The sequence below is a fragment of the Haemaphysalis longicornis genome, unplaced genomic scaffold, assembly GCF_048455015.1.
Source record: "Haemaphysalis longicornis isolate Haplotype H1 unplaced genomic scaffold, Haemaphysalis longicornis Haplotype H1 scaffold_7, whole genome shotgun sequence".
Taxonomy (NCBI): Eukaryota; Metazoa; Arthropoda; class Arachnida; order Ixodida; family Ixodidae; genus Haemaphysalis; species Haemaphysalis longicornis.
The window spans coordinates 46,529,626-46,550,210 of NW_027526422.1; the positions used below are offsets into that span (position 1 = coordinate 46,529,626).

Below are 20,585 nucleotides of genomic sequence, written 5' to 3' on the forward strand. Positions count from 1 at the left end.
AGGCATGGTCATTTCCTGGTGGCACTCGCCCTTGATTGACACAGTGCTGATGTGTATAAAAATAACAAGTGACATGCTCTATGCCTTTCCTGCCGAATGAGACAGACAGACAATCAGCCTTAGAAGACCCTTCCTTCCTCTTTTTCGCGTTGTCTTGTGCACTTTTTTTAACTGTCCCAATTACTTTGTCCAGTGCAGTTTCCAGTGCTCTCTTTCCCACGCTGCAAGCCTGGACTGTGGCCAATATGCCTTTGTGCTATGATCTGTTTTATAGTTGTGTGCAATGGTCTCTTTTTGACCTGCTCTATCTGACATTTTCACTTCGTACCGCGGCCAATGCCCTTCAACAGGTAAGTGCCTCTTTGCGAGAGAAAAATTCCCCGCATTTCCCCGAGGGGAAGAATGTGAAAGTGCGAATGCACGAGTTGAATTTGCGCGGTTCGGTAATGTTCGCGAAAGAGAGATCACACACACACACACAACTACAAAGAAAGAAAGATGCATTTATTCACAGACACCTATTTGTGTTGTCGTTGTACTTGATTGCTAGAGCGGATCTCAGCTTTGAAATTTCGTGTCAGTACTCCTTTAAGCGGGTGCATTAGCCCTTCTCACGCCCGATTCTTGGCCAATCCCCCACGTGGGTATGTGCCATGTCAGCGGCCAGGCAGCGCGCGCCCATCTCCCCCCGTTGCCAAGGAAGACGAGGAGATTCCTGGCCAATCCCCCACGTGGGTATGTGCCATGTCAGCGGCCAGGCAGCGCGCGCCCATCTCCCCCCGTTGCCAAGGAAGACGAGGAGCGCGCGCACCCGCAGCTGTTGCTATGCGGACGGCGGCGGACGCTTCAGGCTCGCTTAAGAAGTGCATTCGCACTTAAAAGGAGGGGAGTGGGAGAAGAGTGAGCGAATGTTTAATGGGTCCCTGGTCATGGAGGGATAATCTTCAATGGACTGGCAGACCAATTAGCCAATTTGGCTCTTGGGGGGGTCCTGTCGTCGTGAATTGTCCAATTCACAGTTTTATGTTGTGTTGGGGGCGAGGTTCAGGCGCCTTCAAGTTTTACAAATTAATCGGCAGTAGGCCCCCTGTTCATGCTGCGACTATATTCACCTCTATCACTTATGGAAGCCTAAAATCTGCGAATTTCGTATATGTGAGGTGGCAATCACAAAATTTCGACGCAGAATTGCCCCTTTAAATTTTTATCTACACACAGTTGGTCAGGCCTTACCTCCTCAATGTCCCTTCTGCAAGGCTCCCGAAACTGTAGAACACTTTCTTTTAAATTGCCGCAGCTTTTCCTCGATGCGACGCACGCACATTGAATACACAGTTTTAATCGGCTTAATCTCCGGTTATCTTCCACTGTTGTTCTTTCCCTGGGTGCTTCCGACCTAGGAGTTTGCCGCAGAGATGATGCGCTCGCCTTTCACTCCTTTGTTGCAGCGATGCCCTGCTAGACAGCTATTTATTCATTCGTGTTTTTTTGTTCCTGACTATTCTGTTATATCCAAAGATTTCTTTTTTCTTGTCTCAATCTTTTTCTCTTGCTTTATTCTTTTTTCTCTCTAAAATAAACCAGGTCATAGTCTAATCATTACAGGCAGCTTCTTGGCCAATCCCCCCGCATGGGTATGCATCATGATTCAAGGGTCCAACCAACCAACTAATAGCACAAAATGTGACGGGTGAGTTGTCACTCGGTGAGATGGGTCTGTCCCAGTCCAGGTACCCTTGGGCCTTCATGCAGTCCTGGCAGAGGTGAGCAGGAAAATTTGGTCAGCGTGGTTAGAGCTGGACCACAGGCCCTCCTGCTACTTGGGAGAGCTCGGATTGGAGGTAGGAGTGAGGTGGAGGGGTCTGTTTGCAGGTGCACATGATGTGGCAGGTGGTATTAAGAGAGGGGCAGAAGTCGTAACTTTTATTGGCTCTAGGCCATGGAGGGGGAATAGCATGTGTGGTATGGGACCTTGTAGCGGTAGTCGTCTTAGAGAGCGGACTCAGCGGAGCGTGGTGGTGCAAAGACTTGCAAAAGAGGCCCGAGGAGTCAAAGAAGGCAATGTTGACGGCTGGACCTGGTGCAGGAGTAGACATGTGCTCGACCGCTTTTAATGGGAATATTTGCGATGAAAGTGAGTGTGTTTGTGTCTAAAGTATGTGGGTCGATAGAGCTAGTGGGATCGACAGAGGATGGTGAAGAAATTTCGGAATCGGGACAGTGCCAAACAAGAAGATGGAGATTTGCTGTAGACTGGGAGACGCAGTAAGGGGGGCAAGAGGGGCATGTGCGTACCCCCCACCCTGTCCCGGTCCCGACTTCCTTCATTGAAGAGTTGGTAACCATAACTAAATGCCCGAAATGAAGTGAAGTATTTGCTGGCTCGATTGTAAGGATCCGATCTGGCCTTCACACAAGCGTGCGATTTGGCTTATGAACAGGCCAGGGGTTGCTGAAAGTTCGAATGAAACACTTCAGCGCGCTTGTTTCTCTCTGTTCTTATTGTGCGTGCTTGCTTTGCTGGTAAGCCACTTATAAAGCTTCTCTTATTAGGGAAGAAAGCCTGTTTTATGCTGCTTTTACTATTGATGTTTCATGATATCCGAGCATGCCAAAACCTCACCAGTTCAAAATTCAAATTTCGCGCGCTAAAAAAAAATACCGGCGGGATGTTTTAATTTTCCGGGACGTCTAATTTTAAAAAACTGACAAGATATTAGCTTTTATTTTTACCGATCGTATTTGTGCCACAACTCTCAGCAATTCTTGCAGAGGGAGAAAATGATTTCTAGTGTTATTTCTTTAGCGCATTCGAAACTGTCGTCTGGCAACGAGTGCTTATTTTTTGTCTGTTTTTTCTTGTGTGAGTAAGCGCCAGTGTACGAGAAGAGAAAAAAAGAGGAAGAAGAACATGGCAGCCTTCTGTGCAAAGCTCGGACCGCATCTTACCCGAATCCGAACCCCTGGAAACGCGGACAAAATTTACAAAGATGAGTGCGTCTTTTCGTTCGATACGCCGGTAAGTATCCTGCCAAATGCCGTCACCTTTAGGGAGACGAGCGTTTACTTTCGTTGCAATTTTCCCGCTGGAAGCGTTGACCCTCCGTTTTGTGAACGCATCATCGCGAGAATTTCCCAGAATGGCTGTAAACTTTCGCAATTTATTTGTTATCGCCCTCTGTGACGTGCATTGTGGTGTTTTAACACAACTGGTTCAGAGGAAACAGTCTCCGAACGGCGCTTTTCGCCAAGCAGTGGGCGTTTGCAAGCACCCTTTGGGCCTCTTGAAGTTTGTGACGGCGTCTCGGGTTAGCATTAAGAACTGTGGTTTTATTTCTATAATAAGCTGCGACGTCATCACAAACCATCCTCATTTCATCGTGTTGTCTGGGCTGACTAACATAGATATGCCACAGTCGCATCTTCATGGCGCATGGAATTGTGCCCTGTAACGGTATAAATTCCCAACAGCTCCGTTTTATAGTTCAGACATTTTAGGCCTGCAATGCCTTTAACGCAACGAAACCGATTCGAAATCTGTGTCCACTCAAAAGTTGAAGTCCATACAGAAAAAAAAAAAAAAAAAAACGAATACCCTCAACTTTCAAATATACGGGCTCCAAATGGTGCAAAGCAGTAACCAAAACGACGTGAATGAATTCCTACACATGCCTTAAAAAAATGTATCATATTTGCTGGGAAAGACGAATTTGTAGCCACGCCAGGGTTCATCATTGCCTTGGGCAGATTTAAAATGAATACTGAGGAACCCTGTGCATTCCTTACCTACCAATGCACCGGGTTTGGCCAAACTGTCAGTTCATCGTGTACTTGTTTGATTGCTGTATTGACTGTGGTAACATTGTGGTCATGTTGTCAGTGGTTCACAATGTAAAGTGCATGCTTTTTTCTCGTGAGGTCACTTGGCCTCCGCTCCTTTCTACGTTTTCATCTACAGTCTAAAGCTTTATGACAGTAAACACGGAAGCGCGTGCCGCCCCACACATGCAGAGTGCTCTGGTGAGGGGCTGGCGTGCTCTCATAGTTGGTGCGGTTGGCGAGCGCGCGCTCCCTTAAAGGGACACTGAAGTGATTTGTAAACATTACGCAATTACTAGCACAAATTGTAGTCCGGAGTCCATAGGCCAAGTTTCGACCACTCTGAGTGCATTTATACGAATTTATTTAGTAGGAAAATCAATTAGAAAATGCTGTCCTCCTCTCTGCTTCCTCGCCCATTTTCTGTGACGTTTTCGTGTGACGTCAGGAGGAAAGAACTTGGCTTGACTGCGCTACTGCACGGATTGCCGACCTTCCGACAGAGTCAATCGGTCCACCGGCCGCCGACGGGTCGTCGCAATTCCACGTTGGTTTGTGAATGGAAGAATGTGCCTTTCTTTAGTTTTTTTAGTTTGTACACTATCAAGCTCCAAGACCAGGCCGCTCCACACAAGCGCACACGTGACGCTTTGCTGACTGGTGCGCTAGTAGGAAAATCTAAGACCACTTGAAGGCGGGAGAAGAGTCAGCGAAGTCAACATAGGTACTAAGGAAATAAAATCAATTGAAACTTTTACGGTGCAGCGTAAAACTAAGGAGCAGAAGCACTTTTCTTGCTCTGGGTGAACAAGCACAGCGGTCAGCGGCACGACTACACATCTGCGACCACCTTTCCGTCTAAGAAATGCAATTGCTAGACGTGAGATATTGTGGAAATTTGGGGGACGCTTACTGCACGAGTGCTATACGAGTGTTTAAGTCACATAAACTGCTTGAAATGCTAAAACTAAATCAGTGTAAACTGGTTATACATTATATACCTCATATTTCCAATGCCGGCAGTGCAGCGCTCGCCCGTGGCCGAGTGGTCTGGAGCACTAGGTGTGTAATTTTGCAAGTCGCCAGTTCAAATCCCCAAGGGCACATTGTTTTCTTTTTTTGTAAGTTGACTTTTTCATTTTCGGCCAATGTCTTCTATACTGAGTTCACCATTTTTGGGCCGTAATTTTCACTGCTCCACGAACGAGTTCGCAGACCACGTGCAGACTGACACTCGTTGGCAAGCTGCTGACGTAAGCACCAACTACTAGCGTGCAGTGGGCACAGGCCAGAATCAGCAGACCCTTGGCCAAGTGTGAACATGCTTTTTACGATACAGGCATGATTGAGGCAAGCTCCAAATATGGTGGAAGAGCGCATAGCATTTGAGCGTCTGCGGTGACGCGGAGGGCGTTCATCCGCTGTGTAGGTCTCGGCTAGTGATTGCTATGATTCCAAGCCGTCCTGGGAGGCTTATTTTAGGCATTTTACAGCCGGCAACATGGCAGAAGCGCGGTATGGCGATTATTAAGACATTGAGAATGCCCATCCAACGATAACGTCGGATGACAGGCATGTTGTTTTACAGAACCGAAAACGAAACTTGTTTGAATGGTAATCTTTGACGTCGTCCAATCACGGTGCACCTCCTCCCGTCACAGCCTTTAGTTGGTGCGGCCGCCGCATACCGCGCATGGTAGTTTTTCTTCTTTTGGGCTTTATAAAATAATTACCGACATATCAGCCGGATAAACGATGAAAAGTGTGCTAATTTGAGCCAGTCTACACAGTGTAGTGCAAGCAAAAACGGGAGCTTGACAAATTCACTTCAAAGTTCCTTTATCTCGCGCTTTATCTCACGGCTGCCTGCTGCATTAGTTGCGTCACGGAGGATAACACATTTCTTATCACCCAGTCGGGCAGTGAACAGCAAACGTTTCAATGCGTTCGCTCCGTTTCGCGCTTGATAAAAAGCGCCTCATCGGCATTCTCCGGAGTCGTTTCCGGAACCGCAGCAGACAACAGCACAATCAACCATTGTCAGGGAGTGGATTTGCCAAATGTGCAAACTACGACAGTTGTTCGCCATCCCATCGCTATACCGCTCTGCATGTACTGAGCGACACACGCTCCCCTGCTCACTGTCATAAAGCCTTTGACTGCACGTACAATTTGACGTACTCTTGGTCGATTTCACAGCATCGAAAATGTGTTTGATGCACATGATAACTTTAGGAGAGAAACGTTCACTGACTACTCTTTGTTATTGTTTAATTCTGCCTGTTTCAGGAATCTGAAGGAGGGCTGTATGTGTGTCTCAACACTTTCCTCGGATTCTCGAGGAAGTACGTCGAGAGGCGCTACAATAAGACTGGCAACGCCGTTTACCTTCACCTGAAAACTGTGAAAAAAGAGGTGCGATTTCGCTGCACTTTTTTGTCTCTGCCTCTCAGGCTCGTGTTTCCTGCACGACGAAGATGGGCTGGTGTTTTCACCTTTTGCAGATTAAGGATGACCTGCCTGCGGCCAAGAAGGCGGCGCCAACAAAGCTTGCCATTGGTGAGACAGCCTGTTTCCTACTGGAGACAACGGTGCAGCGTGTTTAAGATTACTCACTAACCTCTTCATAGGCTTACTGTTTTTAGTGTTCCCAAAAGATTACTCGCGAACATCTTGACTGACTTGCAGTTTTTAGTCTGAAAACGTTCTAATGAGAATTTGAACATCTAAGAGTAAAATGAAAATTGGGCAAAATCACAGCTTTTACCATTCAGTTTCAGGTCTGCTGCTACGGCGGACCTAAACCTTTCATTGCCTGCAAGCCTTGGGGAATTGTGATTAGGGCTAGACAGAGTATCCCAGAAGAGAAATATCTGATATTTTGCTGTACAAGTGTAGAATACAGATAACTCAGACACATTTCTCTTTGACGTAATGGGGTACCTTGAAGATGCTTCTGTAAATGTACCTAAATAGTATTTGAGAATACAGATGCAAGAATGTGGACATGAAAATACGTTTTTTATATTTTGGGTAATATAGGTGAAATTCAGAATTAAAAAAAATTCTGATGGCATCAAACCCCACTGCAAACCAGTGCCGTGGTTTGTGAGGTGTTCGTGGACGCCAGAAAGAGATTTTTCCCTCTTGTTTCGGCCACTCGCCATCATCCACGGAGTGTAGACGCTGCCGTCTTTTTCATGGCTGTTAACGTGATCCACTGGCAGTTGCAGCGTCGTCTGCTATGGAGCTATTTAAAATGTTTGTAACTGATTAACAATGCATTTCATGGGGCTACCATTCATGTCTTAGTTGGTTTGGTGGTGCCTACCGTGCAGTCAAAATAAATTTGGCCAAGGCGAAATTTGAGTACAGTTGGCCTTTAACTCCCCCCACTCTTTTTAGACAGTTGAATGGCTTTCAGCTCTGCTGTTATGGCGTAAAACCATGCGAGCATCTGTTTGTAAATTCTTGCCAAATTTTGCCTCGTGTGACGTCATTCATCTACAGTATTTGTCAGAATTTTTGAGGGCAAGCCGAAAATGTACATGCCGCAAAAAATTCAGTGTACAAGTTTTTGTACCAAGTGAGGCTGAAACGTTTTATGTCGGAAAGCTGCAGAAAACACCTTTCTTTCCTAAAATATTTTTATCACATTTAAAGATAAAGCTTATTCCTTGAATTCTTTGTGGTCGAGAAGGCTTAGGAATGGCCTAGAAAATTTTGACGAAGGGTGTACATACCATTAATAGCTACGTCGTGTCCCTTTCCGATTCTTCCTGCTTTCTTGCATTCTCCCGTTCTTGGCTGTGCTGTTGGTGAGTGTGGGTTCTTCGTTTCTTCCCTTGTGATCCGCAGGCGTGGAAGGTGGCTTTGATGTGGACTTGGGCAAGAAGTATGACTACGAGCACCACCATTCTCTTGTCATTCTTCCCAACTTTGAGTCTATGCCCCTGCCAAGTGATGAGCTTCCCGAGGCGGTATGTACCGCCTCTCTGCTTTCTACTGATGCTGGTTGGGTGGACATGACTATTGCGGTGGTGGTACTGAAAGAAATAAGGGTGCCTCATCACCAACAAGTTACCACCCAATTGCTCAGAGCAGTTGCTTGAGTAAGGTTTAAAAAAAAAAATGGTCGCCTTATTTTCTTGAATATAAAGATTCCGTGGACACCTCTCAAGCGTGCTTTGAGTGAAGTCCATCCACAACTAATTGATTGCCTCTGAATAGTATGTCAAGGATGCTTTTATTCACAGGCAGCACCGTATCAGCCACGTGTCCTGTTTCTTCTTGTCTTCCATGTTGTCAAAGTTCGAGCTGCTTTCCGAACGCTTTGAAGCCGGTTTCAGTTTAGTGCCCCATTGTAACGCACACACAAATTTGAAAGCTCTTTTCAGCGAAGAAAGGTGGACGATGTTAGAATCGTGCAACTACGGTACCACTACTACTACTACTACTACTACCAACGTGATGCTGCCTTGCAGAAAAAGCTTTGCAAATGCTTGTTCTTCCTTTTTTTCTCTTCTCTTCTAGGTGCGAATGTCTGTTGCAGGTATTCTCGCTGCCGACTCTGCGGGCAAGATTAACGAGCTGGAAGCCCTCGCCGGAACGTGGGATGGAGAGAAGAGGGCAGTGTCAAAGTGAGGGTGGTTCCTTGTTGCCTCACCAATTGCTTGTGTGCATTGGGTGGCTGGTATTCATCGTTACTCTGGTTGTTTTTGGGGGGGCAGAAACAGTTATGGCCGTTTATTTATGGCTAGAATCTTTGGAGGCTTTGTTTGCAACTTGTTTTGCTGAAAGAGCAGAGGTTGTTGTTGAAGGTAAATTAACAGCTGATGCGCTAGCCTGGAAGTTAAAGTCCTTATTTTGTTGGGGGGCACTGTCAGAATAGTGCGCTCGATGCTGCAGCTGTTCAAAGCACTGAAATGGGCATTGTAACAAGACTTGGCAGCAGTCTGTTACTGGTAATCAGAAGTGAGTGAATGCACCATAGAAAAGCCTATAGGCTCCTCGGCAAAAGCTTACAAGAGGCAGTCATTTTGGGCTTTGTCGTGACTGTTCGAAACTTGTTGTCGAATGCGGTTTCCCCCTTCCCGTTTCCCGCAGGCACAGTGACTCGCTGGTGCAGTTGGAGAACGGCGTCAAGGTGCCCCCCGAGGGCTGGAAGTGCGAGAAGTGTGACATGAAGGAGAACCTGTGGATGAACCTGACAGACGGGGCGATCCTGTGCGGCCGGAAGTACCACGAGGGCAGCGGTGGCAACAATCATGCACTCGAGCACTTCCGGAACACGGGCTACCCTCTGGTGGTCAAGCTGGGCACCATTACTCCGGACAGCGCGGGTGAGAGCCGCAAGCTGTGTGCGCCTCGAAAACAGTGGCTGTTTGTCTTCTTGTGTCATTTTATCCGGATCTTGGGAGTAGTTTTGAGCCTCTGGTTCGAGGAGATAATTTGGTGGCTGGATGTGACAGAGAACCCACTCCGTGTGTGATGCCAACCTGAGTGAACATATGCTGAGACAGGAAGAAAACGGAGCACCACTGTTAGGCAATGCCTGGACATGTGCAGAGTGATTTGCCTGCTGAGGGAAGCGGTGCTTAGCCAGCAAGAAAGAGGAGGAGGAGGGCGCGCACCGTTCAAGCAATCCCACTTTACATGTAATTGTAAGCCTATTTTGCGGACAGTGAGCTGCTGTGCTCAGATTTGGTGTGTTTCAAAAATGACAGCCTTGCGAGGCAGTTTGTGGCAGGGCCTACTTCTTCGTATCGTTGCTGGGCTGTAACTGAAAGAGAATGGCATGGGAAGGGTTCTCTTTCTTTCTTTAATGTACAGTGGAAGCTCCACATGTCTGTAGACTGTTTCAGAGGAGAGTACATCTGTGTCATGCAATGTGCCCTTCCTTTTCCCCCTGCCAGATGTCTTCTCGTACGACGAGGACGACATGGTCATCGACAGCAACCTCGTCAAACACCTCGAGCACTTTGGCATTGAGATTTCCAAGATGCGGAAGGTGAGTGGCTTGCTCTTCCATTTGTGGAAAAATAGCATTAGTTTTGAATTGTAGTGGAAAGGCAAAGTTTTAGTGGCAGTGGGAGAGATGGCTGTGGATGCAGCTGCTGCTACCCCCGACCGTCTTCTGATGGGCTTTCAGACGGACAAGACGATGCTGGAGCTGGAGATTGACCTGAACCAGCGGGTGGGCGAGTGGGCGGAGATCCAGGAGCAGGGCCACCAGCTGGTGCCCCTGTTCGGCCCCAGCTACACGGGGCTGGCCAACCTGGGCAACTCGTGCTACATGAACGCCGTCCTGCAGGTCCTCCTCAGCATCCCGGACTTCCAGCACAAGTGAGCCTTGCTCTCCTGCTCCTCCTCTCGGGTTGCAGGGGGACAGCAAGATGTGGAGGAGGGGACGCAGTATGTGCTGCTGGTGCGCTGTGGGGAGTAGTGTGTTTTTGGACCTGTTGTCAGCCTGCTCCCCTAACCCGCCGCGGTGGCTCAGTGGCTAAGATGTTGTGCTGCTGAGCCCAAGGACACGGGCTTGATCCCGGCCGCCATGGCTGCTTTTCTGATGGAGGTGAAAAGCGAAAACACCCGTGTGTTTTAAATTAATCCGGAGCCCTCCACTATGGCACAGCTCATAGCCCAGGTGCACCTTCCACGCATTAAACTCCAAAAATGTGCAGTCTGCTCCCCCATTGCGTTGTCTTCCTCTGAAAACAAGAACTTTGCCGTAAAGTGAGGCTCTGGTTGTTGTGCGAAGGGGTACTGCACAGCTTCCAGACCAAAATGCTTTTGTCTGATGCCTGCGACAGCCGGAGTCGTTCTTTCTCTGCTGGTTGTAAGAAAGCACCATGTAAGGAGGTGCTGTTTTTTTTTTTAACACGAAAGTGTTTTATTCCGGGATTCACGAAGATTTCACTTACGTCGTATCTGTCACGGAAGTGGTTCCCATACAACGAAGCAAGTAGCCTGTAAAGGGTGCACCGCTGCACACAGTCTTCTTGCGGGGAAGCAACCATTAGTACTAAAGAGTACGTTATACTCAGGGTTGTTCGTTTTTGGGTTTTAATATTTCAACACGAAAGTGTTTTATGCCGAGATACATCAAGATTTCACTGACGTCATATCCGTCGCAGAAATGACGCCAGTATGCCTTTGCCAAAGCGACCCACCAGCAGGACGTTGCTCGCCAAGCAAACCCACAAGACAGCCCAGACCCGCAAATCATGCTCATTTTGCTGCAGATTTCGCCGCACATTTCACTTTCGTGTTTTACCAATACCTATGACAGTGAAATCAACCACAGTTTTTGTGTGTGTGTGTGTGGCTAGGAATATGAGTTAAAGGGCATGCAGATACGCGGAAGGTTCAGGTGGAACGCCCTTGTAAATTTCGTGTTGTAAGTTGACGCGAATGCATGCCATGCTGCTAATTGCTGCGTTTCCCTCTCCCCCTTCCTGTGGCCTTTAGGTACTACGACGATGCGAACCGGATATTTGACAATGCTCCGGCTGACCCTGCCGAGAACTTCACCGTTCAAATGTGAGTTGCCACTTGTGTTGAGTTGAGTTGCTACTTGTGTTGCAAAGACTCTAGTGCTGTGCCTTGTTCGCAAGTGTGCAAGGCCCAGTAATTTGGAAGATAAAAAATCAGAAGGCCGTCAGACGTGAAAGCGGAGTGTGGGCAGGTATCTGAAAAAGAAAAAAAAAGTAATTATTGTATAAGTCGGAATATACCGGAATATAGGTCGACCTCCTTACCTTGCGGCTGAAGAATGAGAAAAAAAGTGAGGTACACAACATCGTTTTAATAAACCTATTAGCATTCATTTTGTCTAAGGTTGTTCATTAGAGCCGCCTGGTGTCTTGTCGGACAACCGCTTCTGTATGGCTGTCTCCCACACAGCAATTCATCCTCGGTTCTGTCCGGGGAATTGCTTATGGAGCACTCACAAGAATGTCATCACGAAGTGAGTGCCAAGCACGGGACACCCATTTGTTGAACGTCGCGAGAGCCGGTCTGTGCAGGCGGCCAGGCGTCTTGGGGTTGTTGCCACTTATCCAGTTCATAGAGACGCCGTGCAATGCTCGCAAAGAAGTTTCCACCTTGTCCTTCAGTTCCAGTTGCGCAGCGCGGCGCCCACGAAGCAAGGTCTTCCAAGCATTGCACACCGAGAGCTGCCCCTTCAGCTTACGCCAATAGAATGAACTCTTTTCGGTGACACTGAACTGGCAGTAGTCGAGCGTGTTGCCGTTTGTTTGGGCATACCATGACGTTTCTTTTAAACGCTGTGGTTAACTGGCACCAAGTGCCTGAACATGTCTGGAGCGAGAAGAAATCACGCTCACTGACACCGAGGAAAGCAAAAAAAAAATGGTGGCGCGTTGGATTGATGTCGGTGTCGATGGTGCCTTCATGGTCTTAGTCAACTGTATGGGCTGCCGACTTCCCAAATGACAAATAATAATATGCCAATGACTGGTATATAGGCCGACGGGTGACTTTTCAGCAAATATTTTGGTAAAAGATCTCGACCTATATTCCGACTTATACGGTATTGCAGTTTTGCCATGGAGCTGCTCACTTCATTTAAATAGTTTGTCAGGGGAATACTTTAAGGTAGTTAATATCTTTCTGCGAAAAAAAAAAAAAACACCATTGTTTCGTGTAGAGTAGGCATGTGTGAATAGTGAATATTAAACTTTTAAAAAATATTTGATCGTATTATACATTATTGTATTTACTTGAATCTGGGCCAATACCTTTTTTAAAAAAATTGTTTGGAAAGTTGGGGGTCGTGGACGTTGGGGCATGGGACGAAATTCTGGCCCAGCTAATTGTGCGGGCCTTCAGTAATTGCAGTATCTCGATCGCACTGGAAAGTGACAACAGTGCACTCTGGGAAAAAGCCAGTAATGTCGACAAAGATGACGATAACTTTGAACATGCTACGACGAGCGCCGCCAGCGTAATAAAGTGCATGTTCTAATCCTAGTACAATGCCTTTTTTCATTTAGGTTACATTCAAAGTACTTTTTCTTTAAATTTTCGGGAGTCAGCCTAGCATCGAAGCCGGATTGGATTCGAGTGAATGCGGTACAGTTGACTCCCGTTTGTACGAAGTCCACGGGGACCGCAAATATCTTCTAAAAAACTGAACTTCCAATTAAACAGGAAGCACAATAACATCATTGCCATAAGTCTGTGCTGCAACACGTCTCCTTGCTTGATTTTGTTCGGAATCTGGACTGTCGTCGCCAATTTGAGCATAACACACGGGTTGCACTGATAGTTCAAACTTGCCGTTAAATTTGAAGCCTGAAGCGTCCACCATGGAAACAGCTTACATGGTGCTGTGCATAATAAGAAAGGTTGAGGACCTGAAAAGAGAGGAATGCGTAGTATGCTGGCGCAAGTCAATTGAACTGCCGCTTTATTCACTGTGCGCTGGTCTCAGTTGTGATGGCGCTGACATTAGTGTGGAGCGTAGCGGTGTTTTGGCGCTTGAAAATGTTGAATTTTATCGAGAATTGGCGGTCACCTAAACGGTTTTTATTAAAGATAACTTCTAATTAACCGATCTCTGCATTATTGAGTGATATTTTTCCATTGAATTGCATGCAAAATTTCTGGGACCAGAACATCACTTCCAAATAACCGAAAACTCCAATTCAGTGACTTTGAATTCTCGAGAGTCTACTGTATTCAGCATTTTCCTCGATCAGGTTTTCAGTATTTGAATATATTTCCAAGTATTCAGCACTAACAAATAGTGAAGCTTTTGCCCCCCTGCGTGTTCTCTGCCAGAGGCAAGTCCAAGCCTGCTTTTTAGTTTTCTTTCGTGTTATCCACTGGGCATCTCTTTCACAGGCTGGGGCTCAGTCGCTAAGCGTAATATGAAGGCGGATGTGTCATGCTTTGACGAGCAGAAAGTGAAGCAAGGTGACTAGCAGACACAGCACCCTGGCAAGAATGCTGTTTGTGACTTACCCACATTTTAGCTGCATTTTGCTGCATTGGTTGCGAGTGGGGATGAAAAATGTGAAATTTTGCTAGTCAGTATGAGATGCATTTTTTCACTAAAAAATTATGTGCTTGTACGTAAATAACTACCATGAGAGAAATGCCATAGCTTCAGTAGAGTGAACTAGAATAGGGGAGTGGCCCGAGCGGGCGGAGACGGCGTTGCTTTCGGCGTGCCACGCGCCGTCGACCACCGCTAGGGTGGCTAGGGGCGCTCGTGCACGATCTCGCAGCCGGTCAGCCGCGCCCGCGCTGTCGCCGCAGCCCTCAGACCGGACGAAACGTAGAACTTGGAAGGCGGTGGGTTTACGTGCGTTCGGTGGAATCGGTGCGGAGGTCCTGACGTGTTTTTTAAAGCAGAGAGAGTGCATTTCGTCAAGGACCAGCATGTGAGGAAGATGGCGAAAAGAACTGATGCGCATTGTTTTGACCAGTCTGTCACGCCGGCTATCAGGGCGCTCCAAAGGCGTATTTGTTCGCCGCCCCAAGAGACGAAGAGGTTCGAAAAAAGTGGAAGCGCAATTTGCGCCGGCAGGAGAGAGAGACAAAGCTTTTTTTTATCGAGCTTTTAGGTGGGGTGGTTCCTCATTTCAGGTAACCGTGTGCCGTCCCGGCTCGACTGGCCCTCTCGACCAGCAGAAGTTTATCTTGAGAAAGGGAGCTGGAACGCAGTATGTCCCACTGCTCAGGAGTAGGGGAAGGAAAAGGAGGTGGGAGGTCTGGGTTCTTGACGCACTCCCATATTATGTGCCATAGAGTGCCTGGTTGAGTACAGAATTTACATTGTGCGTCGAATTGTGTGGGAAATAACAGATGCATCCTGACTAAATGGGCAAACGTATTTGTAACTATTAGGACAAGCCCTTCACAGAATCGTCGGCTGCAGTGTACGAGCTCCACTTTGTGTACAGGCCGTTCTGCACCGGTTTGTGCTAAACATGGAGAACGCGATCACTGAATGCTTCAGTGTTCTTGAGCTTCATTGGGATAGCATCCTTGACATTTTGAGTGTGGTGAAGGCTAAGCAGCAGTGGGAACTTGGGTGCAGTGATTATTGTAAGGCTGTTGCGGCAGAGGTGCGTTTTACCTCACGACCCGCATTCACTTCTACATCAAAAGCATCAACAGAAGCAATGCAAAAAGACGGCAATCTGCAAAGTATGCTAAACTAGGTAAATGCCCGTAGTACTGGACCAAATTGTGAAATAAACATGACAGCACACTGAAAGGTAATCTGTTCTATCTCGTTCACTGTATGTATATTATAAAAATTGTAATCGGGTTTGAAAAAGGTCAAGCTGGGTCATTATATAGCTGTACACAACTTTGCTTAACATGTAGCATTGCATGTAAGTGTTAACATTAGTTACTGTTCTTTTTTTATAGTAATTATAACAAGAAATAACTACAAAATAATTTGCCTTTCGCCTGATAGCACCCTTGGTCTCTGAAAAATAGTAAAGACTCCATACCATATTGGCAAGCAAGCAGCAGTTAGTTTCGTTTTTGTGCTATGCGGCGGGTCTAATCTTCCTTTTAGGAGATTGGGGGTGAGGGGAGTCAACGTGCTTATTTGCGCACATGCGCCGAATAATACATCAGAGTTTACTGCAACACCTCGGCTAAAAAAATTGTCGCTCTTAAATGCTGCTATACGAGCAATGACGTGTTTTTAGAACTGCGATGCTCTGCCCTGTGCAGGGACAGTCCATGCTGGACACCTGCCAGTTCGCAAAAAGTAGTTAATTATCAATCGTCAGGCAGTATTCGGTGGGTTGCGGAGAACACAGGTGACAGTTCATTGACATTCAGAAGCGCCCGCGCCAGATATAAAGCTCGGGGTGAATCAAAATCGTGGATAGCGGAACTAAAGTGCCTGCAACCAGAACGGCTCACCACATCGAGGTCACAGGTCTTGTGCTCGACCTGGAGCAGCAGTAAGTAAAGCAAAAATTACATTTGGCCGTTTAGAATTTTGCTTAGCTTCTGAATGCCTTTGAAAGCTGAAAGAGAACGCGAGAACATGATAGTGCAAGGCCAGACGCGTAGTCTCACTGCGCCAGACCAGCTGCGAAAGGGCGCAGTCGCGCCACCTCGCGGTGTCGACGCCAACCGGAGCGGCTCGGCGCCGCCGCTCGGGACACTCCCTTATTCTAGTTCACTCTAGCTTCGGTTTCAGTGCGCAAGTTGCGTTTTTTTTTTATTACTTTTTTTTGTTTGACAGTTGTACTAGCAGCCCAACAGAAGGACGAGCTGGGTTGTAGTTAGATCATCAAAAATTAAAGGAACTCCAAACTGACAGTATCTCTACTGCACTTGCGCTTGGTGCACTTTGTTCAGGGGCATCAACTTTCGATGACAACGACGGTGATAGAGGGCTACACATTGGAAAGCAATTTAAAGCTGCTTCTAGAAAAAGTCTTGCTGGGCACCACTGCTCGGTGCAACAAAATGCAAGTCTCTAACGGTGGTCTGAGAATTCTTTTGCATGTGATGAGTTCACTGACTTTTTCATGTGTTGCAAGAAAACAAGTGGCCAGGTCAGTTATAATTGCAGTGTCTGGGGCTGCTGCCGGTTGCTTTCTTTTGCAGCTGTTCAAGTTTATTTTAAATTGTCTGTAGCAAATTGTACTTTTTTTCGTATTCATTTTGAAAGCGAGAATCGCTATTAGCACATGCCTAGTGATGACGGCTTGCTCAAAATGTTGGTTTTTAGTCGCACAGTTGATATGTGACTGAAAAAAATTATCCTGGAATTCTCCAACAAATTTCTCTCTGTGGTGAACCAATTGCTTGCAGGACAAAGCTGGCGGTTGGCGTCCTCTCTGGCGACTACTCCAAGGAACCTTCCATGGAAGGAAGTGGCCAAAACAACGAACCGAAGGTAGGTTGTGTTGACGCCGCACGTTGTCAGCTGTTTTTCATTCTTGCAGTTTGGGATTAGTCTAAATGGTTGTCCTCGAACCTGCGCTGTAATCACAGAAAGTAGATTTCTACGAAGAGGCACATTTTTATGTAAACCTGGGGTCAAAAGTTTCCGGGACACAATTTCGATGATAAAAGTTGGATTTCTCGGCTGCCCAGTGGCTAAGTTCCTGCTATGCGTATGGTGATAGGGCTCCAAAGCGTGATGCTTTGCTTACAAATACAAATCAAGCGTCGTCAGGGTCAATCAGCATCATCGAGCGTCTTTTGAGTCATCACGTAACAGAGGAATTACCTTTCATACTCAAAATAGTGTCCCTGATAACGCTGAAGCCTTGCTTAGTGCTCGATTTGAAAGCGTCAGCTTCTTTTGTCTGTTTCCCAGTTAAAACATCGCAATAAGTTGCTTTAAGGAACGTAGCTTAGAATGGCAATGTTATGGAAAACTTTTTTTGTTTTTATTCTCCTTATTGCATTGCTTACGTGGGCAATAAATTTTTGCTGCCCAACTCAGTGCAGCATCACCATGACAGATTTGTTCAGTTGTTGCAGAAATCACCCTGCTAGCTCCAAAGGTGTCTGAGCGGAATGAGTATGTTGGGTATAGGTAGTGCAGTGAAGGCAGGGCAGCGGGCAGTGATTAGTATTTATGTAGTCATATTTGTTGTTGAAGCATGCTTTAACCCACACGGCCAGGTGCTCTTCTTCGTTTTCTCCGTTGTTTGCGATGGAGGCAGAAACCACTGGCATCAAAATACAAACTAAGTCTTCCAAAACAAGCAAGTTGACACTCTAAAATTAAATTTCGTCATGCAACGTACACCAACTGGGGCTGCCTGCAAACAGAGGGAGAACATTATAGAAGTGCATGGACTCTCCGGGTGGTGGTGTTGTGGAAAAATTTATCAATTAAAAAGTAAAAAGAAATTTGTAGGTTTTGATTAAATGGGCCATAGGACAAAATACAAGTTTGTTTTGTTCGAAAGGTTTCGTGTTTCATAATGCTCCTAGCACTTGTCCGGCAGCAAATGATGCCATATTCACTGATAAATTAATCAATTTAGGTTAAAATTTTGATTCTCCCGCCAAATTGTGTGTTTTCAGGATGTCGGCAATGAAGTCATAAGCGCACGTATACAAATGAACTTGCACTGCATGATTCGGCTGCAGCGTTGCTTGTTGTCAGTCTTCCCAGATGACGCTGCCATACTCGTGCACGGTCGGACCGTTGTGTGCCGTTGCTTTGTTTTTTGAATGTATTTGCACCTGGCTTGTTTTTGTTACTGTAGAAAGTAATCGTTTCATGAAACATGGAATATCCTCGACAAACAGGGTCACGTAAGACGTCGCTTATGCCAGTAGGCCAGTGCATATAAGACTACTCGAAAGCGTCGGACTGCTGTGCAGCGAAAACAAGCATAGTACGCGCAGTACCAACTACAGTACGCATCAATACTTCTATGTTTACGTCTGCTTTCGTAACTTCCACTATTTATCCCCCTATTCTTATTGCTATAAAAAGAATGTGCCCTAAATTTAAGCTCCAATAGCTCGTCTGGCAAGCTTATAAGATCTGCCTAATTTGCGTTTGCTTTCGCTGGCCCCCGCCAATTGCAGAGCTGGTTGGTATTACGTCATAGGTACTGTTGCAGGAAATGAGCTAGTGGGTTGCATGGCCATTCCCTTTTTTTTCCTAATTATATAGCTTATTTGGGCGAAGTTTGCGTCAAAACAAGCAGTGGTGTCAGTGTGATTCTAACGAGGCAATCTTTCGAATGAACCAAACTTGTGTTTTGTCTGCATGGCCCCTTTAAACAAATGTGAGTTAAGATTCTGATAACTGCTCTTTTTCTTGCAGTCGTGCTGTAGATGTCCATTGCTGTAGCCATTGCTTGAAACCGTTGTAGCGTCTACCTACTGCAAAAGTATTGAAAGGGCTGGAAAAAACTGAGATCATAGCCCAGGATTAGGTTTTAACCTGATAAAATATATAGAACCTGTTTACATGCCCTTCCTTGTCCTTTTAAGTGCACAGTACTTAAAGGGGCCCTGAAAGGCGTTTTGAGCACACTAAATGAAGTAGTGCAATCGTTAGATTGGGTCGTCAAGGTCATCTGGGCCAAGTATTACTCTTTTACGCGCAGCGGAAAGCTCACACTTTTGTTGCAAAGTTTGTCGCTTTTTTCTCACCCTTTCCTTCGTGTTTTTGGACGCCGCCATCCTCACATGTCTACATCATCGATTCCCAGATGTTCGTCACGAGCTAGACATCCTGCTATTGGGCGGCTTTTTCACGCACTTCCGGCAAAGAGATGAGTCGTCTGCTCAGCGTCGGCTCGCCGGCTGATCTGCCAGATTAGTGTCGGAGTGCTTGGACATTTTACGACAAACGAAACAAGTGTAAACAAACGCTTAACCGTTCATATTGAATGCAACGCAGCCATAACACGACATGGATATTCTCTTACCTGAGTACGTCCCGTAAAGAAAGCATTGAAGCCCCGTGGCACTTCTTTCGTGCAATCGCAGAGAACGCCCTCAGCCGAATGCCCGGGTTTGACGGATACATTTTATTCCACTTCAAAAGAATCCAGAGATGCGTTTCGAACGAACACAACGTCACAACATGCGTTGCAAGTCTGAACCGCGATTGACAGACGATAGGTTGCCTCCTCCTGCCCGTCGTAAATTCGGCACTCACCTCGCGCGCGGTTTGCGGGGACGAACAGCAAGTCACTTAACTCTGGCGCCCAAGCCGAGATGGCTTTTAGCCACGCACACTGCACATACCCCATGCGAGGTTGAGTCGTACGTCGCTCGAGAAAGATAATCCAGACCATGGGAAGCACTATCCACCCGCAGAAGCACAACGTCACATTTCATCGCGAAACAAAGGCGTCCACAACGCACACACCATCGCCTCCTGTAATGCCAAACGCATCTCACACTTCCCAATGGGAGTGAGTGGTACGCCTGCAGTGCTCACATGTCGTGAGGTGGGGCCCCGAGCTGAACCGGGATCACGCAACCGTAACTGACTTCTGGGGCGGTTTGTGCCTTGTTGCCAAGGCAACCGATGTTTGAGATTGTCAAAGCAATGGCGCTTGCTCCAGCACTAGAAAGCTCAGAGCCGCGCCGGAGCATGTTTTGCCAACGTTGCCGCTCTCCACCACGCGTCGCCCCAAGCTTAACTGGTCACATGATTGAAGCGTTTTGTGCACGGGTTCTGTATCAGTTTAAAATGTCTTTTTCACATGCCGCCGGCAGGAATTACCACCGCCACAAAATAAGACCCGGCACCAGCGGGGCCACATCTGATACGGCGCTTTTTGGATAAACAGTGCGCGATGCATGAAAGGGACCGAGCGCATGATCCTCCCCGAGCGGCTGCGAGTTCGCCGCCGATTAAAAGTCACGTGCTGCCCTGCAGCAACGCACACCGCGAAAGGGCAAGGCCAGGCCGCCGCACAAATGCGGCCAGATTTTTCGTTCGCTTTTCCAGCCTTGAGCGCAGTGTGGGATTCATGGTGTCACCAAAGCTTGCCCGTAGCAGACGGCAGAATGAAGAGCGTAGCGGAAGTACGTCACCGCTGAAGCGCGCGGCATCATGGGAGGGAAGGCTCTCGCGCTGTAAACAGCGAAAGGAGGAGGAACCGCGGCGCGACGATAATGCGCGGTTTTTGATTTACGATTTCTCAACTAATACTCATCGCTTTAACAAAATTCTTGCGGGAGGAGATTGCTAATACATTGTCTTATTTGGTTACATGTACATCCATGCATCGGCGGAAGGTATTTCAGGACCCCTTTAAAGGGTT

At 47.0% G+C, this 20,585-nt stretch overlaps 2 protein-coding genes across 2 annotated transcripts in view; one reads left to right on the forward strand and one right to left on the reverse strand.

The window, feature by feature from the left end:
• The window catches only part of LOC144145499 (RUS family member 1), a 273,889-nt gene that overhangs the window by 39,184 nt on the left and 214,120 nt on the right, over nucleotides 1-20,585 (reverse strand). The gene's annotated exons all lie outside the window — the stretch shown is intronic.
• Usp5 (ubiquitin specific protease 5) overlaps nucleotides 2,852-20,585 on the forward strand; it is a 36,267-nt gene continuing 18,533 nt past the window's right edge. The window contains exons 1-10 of the mRNA XM_077677146.1: nucleotides 2,852-3,019; nucleotides 6,109-6,234; nucleotides 6,324-6,378; nucleotides 7,678-7,799; nucleotides 8,353-8,459; nucleotides 8,926-9,161; nucleotides 9,735-9,829; nucleotides 9,971-10,164; nucleotides 11,290-11,361; nucleotides 16,642-16,726. Coding sequence (XP_077533272.1) covers nucleotides 2,912-3,019; nucleotides 6,109-6,234; nucleotides 6,324-6,378; nucleotides 7,678-7,799; nucleotides 8,353-8,459; nucleotides 8,926-9,161; nucleotides 9,735-9,829; nucleotides 9,971-10,164; nucleotides 11,290-11,361; nucleotides 16,642-16,726 — 1,200 coding nt within the window. The 5' untranslated portion in view covers nucleotides 2,852-2,911. The remainder of the gene's footprint in view (nucleotides 3,020-6,108; nucleotides 6,235-6,323; nucleotides 6,379-7,677; nucleotides 7,800-8,352; nucleotides 8,460-8,925; nucleotides 9,162-9,734; nucleotides 9,830-9,970; nucleotides 10,165-11,289; nucleotides 11,362-16,641; nucleotides 16,727-20,585) is intronic.